Below are 4,986 nucleotides of genomic sequence, written 5' to 3' on the forward strand. Positions count from 1 at the left end.
AAAAAAAAAAAAAGTGGAAAAAAAATGGAGTGGCACACACTCAGGTAGCATGCCCTCGCAGTGTGGAGAACATTAGACTGTGCAGTATGTGGCACTGCAAATGTGTTTGCAGCACCATGTACCACATAACCACGGTCATCTGGATGCACGCAGGGAAGCATTGAACTATCATCCTGTGTAAAGAAAATACAGGGCATTGGAACACATCTGGCCATTGGCAGTGCATAGGAAAACTCTACTTCAGAGCTACAAGCCTAGTGACTCTATTGCAGCTCAGTGAAATGCAAGGGTTAGCTTTGCCCTCACTAGTATGCTTCTTCAGCAACAGCAGAGCAAGAAGTGTTCCACTTAGTGATGGGCCAGAATACATAAACACTTAGCACAACCACCTACCCAGATCATTTATGGGTATATCAATATGCATGTCTCCACCAACATGCTTTGATAACATCCATCTCAGAAGTATGCTACAAAATCAGCAAATAGGAATTTGATTTTGTAATGTTGTTCCTGACATTACATGTGGAGCAGTGATGGAAAAAGAAAATTTGCATCATAAGCTATATCAAATATGAGAGCCAAACTTGACATTGAAGAGGCAATGCTAGCAGGATGTCATCCTTGTCCACAAGGTGCTACATAAACACATTTGGCAAAGACGACATTTTTTCCTCACTTGTTCAGTTCACCTTTATGATTTTTTAAAACTCAAATCCTGTAAGTACTGTGGAAAAGAATCCAACCCATGCACCATCCAGAGAAGGTGATGGAAAGGGCTTGTTTTAAAAGCATTTTGATAACTTGTCCCCTCCTTTTTCAGACTCGTCAATGAAGTTTTTACTATAGGTGACACATTACAGACCCTGAAGCAACGCCTTCGAGATGCCCAGGATACTCTTCAGCTGTTGGTCCTTAACAAATCAAGACTGGAACATGACCTTTCTGTGAAGGCAAACTCCCTCTTCATTGACAAGAAGTGCATGGACATGCGTAAAACCTTCCCCAGCACCCCACGGCTCATTGGCTACACTTGAAATAGCCTGGCATGTCCTGATCTTTTCATTATCTGACATAAAAGTTTGCAAATTATGAAGGAAATATTTTTCATTTTTTTAAAAAGACAAAGCCCAGTAGAAATAAACATACCAAAATAAAAAAGTCACAGTTCTTTCCTTAAAGAAACTCATTCTCCTCAGCTGCCTGAAATCTGTAGAGTAGAATGAACAGCTGTATTCAGATAGAACCAGATCAACTTGAAACAACACAAAAAATCTGTCTGCTAATTTATGGCTGATGAAAATATTGGATTGACACTCTGTTTATCTGTATAACCTGAGAACCTGGCACCATCACCATGTTTCAACTCTGATCTGAAGGAGCCACATCCAAGAGAAAGAAGTGCAGCCTGAGCCCTTAGTTTCTCTGCCAATTAATGCTAAACTTTGTGTTACAATGAACACTTGTTCATTAGGACTAGAGTGAAATTCCTCAAGCATGATTTAGGTTGAAGTATGACCTAAGGGTAACAATCTTAGGAGGGCCATAGTCTTTTTCACCAGTTGAACTCATGGCACTTTATAAAACTGTAGTAGCATTATGCCCATTGTACGGATGTGAAAACTGAGGCACAGAGGGGAAGTGATTTATCCAAAGCCACCCAATGAGGACAGCAGTCTTATGAGTTCTGGTACAAGAAATGCCAAAAATAAAAAAATAAATAAAAAAAATTCCGACCTGAGAACCAGTTATGGTTCTATTTCAAAACTGAAGAATTTCTAGTCTAATGTTTGGGTTACATTGAGCTTGACCTGGACAAGTTTGCAAACCATTTGACAATAGTAATGAATGACAGGAAAAAGTTTCTTTCAATATTAAACAAAGGGCTTTATTAGAATAAGGAAAGCTTTAACTCTGTGTTTTGTTATAGGGCACTTCCACTGTAGACTATGCCCGTACCAGTCTTCCACCTGACTTCTGTACATTTAGAGACATAGCATACAGCCCCAAGTCTATACCACCTAAAAGACAACACTGAGCATGTATCAGATTGTAAGTTTCTTAAGGACAGGGTCAAAAGTCATCCCTAGTATTATTCCAATTACAACTACGGGCCAATGTGAAGATCGTTATTATACTGGCTAACCTTCCAAGTTGGAGCTTGGAGATTCAGGGAAATCTCTGCACAAACAGGGCGGACTATAGAACTAAGTAGTTAATTAAGGTTGTCATAAACAGGTATGATCTAGAAAAGTTTCTAAGCAGTTTGGACACACTGCTGTCCTCTTATAGGAAGCTCTTGTCTTCAGTCTACTGCATTACAGTCTAATGGCTCAGGATGGTAAGAGCTGCATCAAAGCATATTTCAGTGGAATAATAATAGTTTGTTTGGTATATTTTTCATAGTTTATTTATTGGATTTATTCATGCTTCTTTATAAGTAAGCAGAGTTTTAGTTACTAAGTCATGCTACTGATGCTTATGAACTGCTAACAGGGATCTTGTCAGTAGTTCTGCACAAATACATTACATACATTGTATTTGGAACAAAAACCATGTATGGAACCAATGTCAGGGCTGAAAGGCCACTGGATAAACCTACTCTGTTCTTTATTCTCTGTTCTGTGCTCCAAGCTGTAGGCTTAGTTCAACCTTTGCATTAAGAAACAAGGCTAAGGTAGTATGGTGCGAAGGTGACTGAACTCAGTCAGGAGCTGTGGAGATCTAATTCTGATTCTGACTCCATGTGCTCTTCCATGAGCCATTGCCTCAGTTTCTTCAGTGGGGGGAGCTGTGGGGGCTATGCCATGCTGCCACTTGTCGAGCTGGTGTGGCTCCAGGCCACAGCAGGGCATAGCCCCCATTTCCAGTGCTGCCGTGCCCGCACCAGCACTGAGAGCAGGGGCTCTGCCCTGCCACCACTTGCCAGCTGGTGCAGGGTGGTGTGGGATGTAGGCGCGGCAGTGCTGGGAGCGGGGGCTATGCCCCGCTGCCATTTGCCCCCTTCTACCTGGAGCAAGCTGTGCCAGCAACCCATGCCCCTCTGCCCCCCTCCCCAAGAAACGCCCCCCACCTTGGCTGGGCAGCTTGTCATAACCCCAGCCCCAATGCCTCCCTCCCCCATGCTTCTTCACTCCCCCCCTCTCAACACCAACAGACTTGTCAGCTGGAGGCAGCTGTCAGCTGCCTGTTTAGTCTATGGCTGAATCTTTTTTCTGAAGCTTTTCTGAATTGATTTGGATGCTTCAAATCAATTCAGAGCTTTTACTTGGTCTCCCAATTTGATTCAGATTCAGAGATTCGGTCCCCGAAATCTCCTCTGAATTGAATCAGCTATTGAAGCTTCGCAGAGCCCTACTGCACAGTACTAATGAGCCACTGCAGAACAAATGTCCTGTGTAGATGCAGCCAGTGTGATCTTTGTTGTGTTATTTCACTTCTGAGACTAATTATTTCCTGCATGATATTTTGTTGTTGTTGTTCATCCTTCAAATTTGAAGATCACCATGACATCACCTTTTGGCTTGGTTTGGTTTCTGTGGACACACAAATGGCTGATCAGGCCAATTTGTGCTTTGAACTGTGTACAGCACACTGAGCAAGAGATACTGCTTTGGGTTTCATATGCATACATCAGGATTGGCAACATAATGGCTTTGTACACCTTCGGATGTTGATTAATGCCTCTGTGCTCCCACACATTTACATGGAGTCTGCTGAAGGCCATGCTTGCTTTAGCAATTCTGGCATTCGTTTCATCATTGATGTGAACTACGTGTGACAGTGTACTGCCAAGATAGGTGAATTTATCCGCTGCCTGAAGGGTTTGGCCATTCACTGTGACGGAAGGCTCTATGTAAGGCTTCCCTGGTGCAGGCTGGTGCATCACTTTTGTCTTAAAAAGTTAAATAGATCATGCAACCCTCCCAAAACAAACAACCCCCCCACACAAACAACCTACCACTCAAACTGCACACACACAAAAGGGTCACTTTGCAACAGAAATTTCTGAACCAATTCTGTTTTAAAACCAACATGAAAGGCTCAGATAGTGCCCAAAGTCTGGTCCTGTGTTTTAGTTACCATTTTATTGGGATTCTTTTATAAAATAAGATTAATGCCCCTGCTAAAATGAAAACTGGCTCAGCCTTTGTTACGCAATCATAGCTGACAACGCTATAGTAAAGAAAATATAAAAGCCATTTTAAAATGCAAAGGAGAATCATAGAATGATAGAAAACTAAGGTTGGAAGGGACCTCAAAAATCATCTAGTACAACACCCTGCTCAAAGCAGGACCACCCCCAACTAGATCAGCCCAGCCAAGGCTTTGTCTAGTCAGGTCTTAAAAACCTCCAAGGATAAAGCTTCCATGACCCGTCTCAGTAATCTGTTCCAATGCTTTACTACCCTCCTTGTGAGAAAATTCTTCCTGTTATCCAACTTAAACTTTCCTTACTGCATCTTGAGACCATTGCTTCTTGTTCTGTCATCTGCCACCACTGGGACTAGTCTAGCCCCTTCCTCTTTATAGTGACCCTTCAGATAGTTGAAGGCTGCTATTAAATCCTCTCTCAGTCTTCTCTTCTTCAGATTAAATAAACCTCAGTTCCCTCATCCTCTTCTCACAAGTCATGGTACTAGCCCACTAACCATTTTTGTTGCCCTCTGCTGCACTCTAATTTTTCCACATCTTTTCTGTAGTGGGGGGGCCCACATCTGGACATGGTACTCCAGATGTGGCCTCACCAGCACTGAATAGAGGGGAATAATAGCTTCCCTCTATCTGCTGGCAGCACTCCTACTAATACAGCCCAGGATGCAGTTAGCCTTCTTGCAACAAGGGCACACTGTTGGCTCATATTCAGCTTATTGTCCACTGTAACTCCCACATCTTTTTGTGCAGAGCTGCTGCTAAGCCAGATGGTCCCCAGTCTGTAACAGTGCATGGGATTGTTCCGTCCTAAGTGCAGGACTTTGCACTTGTCCC

The 4,986-nt window shown here is 42.8% G+C and overlaps 1 protein-coding gene across 1 annotated transcript in view; it reads left to right on the plus strand.

Moving 5' to 3' along the window:
* The window catches only part of TEKT5 (tektin 5), a 55,943-nt gene extending 54,873 nt beyond the window's left edge, over window positions 1-1,070 (plus strand). Inside the window, 1 exon segment of the mRNA XM_019507384.1 lies at window positions 821-1,070. Within this exon segment, the coding sequence (XP_019362929.1) occupies window positions 821-1,070 (250 nt within the window).
* Window positions 1,071-4,986: the final 3,916 nt, after the last annotated feature.

Source organism: Gavialis gangeticus, unplaced genomic scaffold (genome assembly GCF_001723915.1).
Source record: "Gavialis gangeticus isolate Ggan-Ray unplaced genomic scaffold, GavGan_comp1, whole genome shotgun sequence".
Classification (NCBI taxonomy): domain Eukaryota; kingdom Metazoa; phylum Chordata; order Crocodylia; family Gavialidae; genus Gavialis; species Gavialis gangeticus.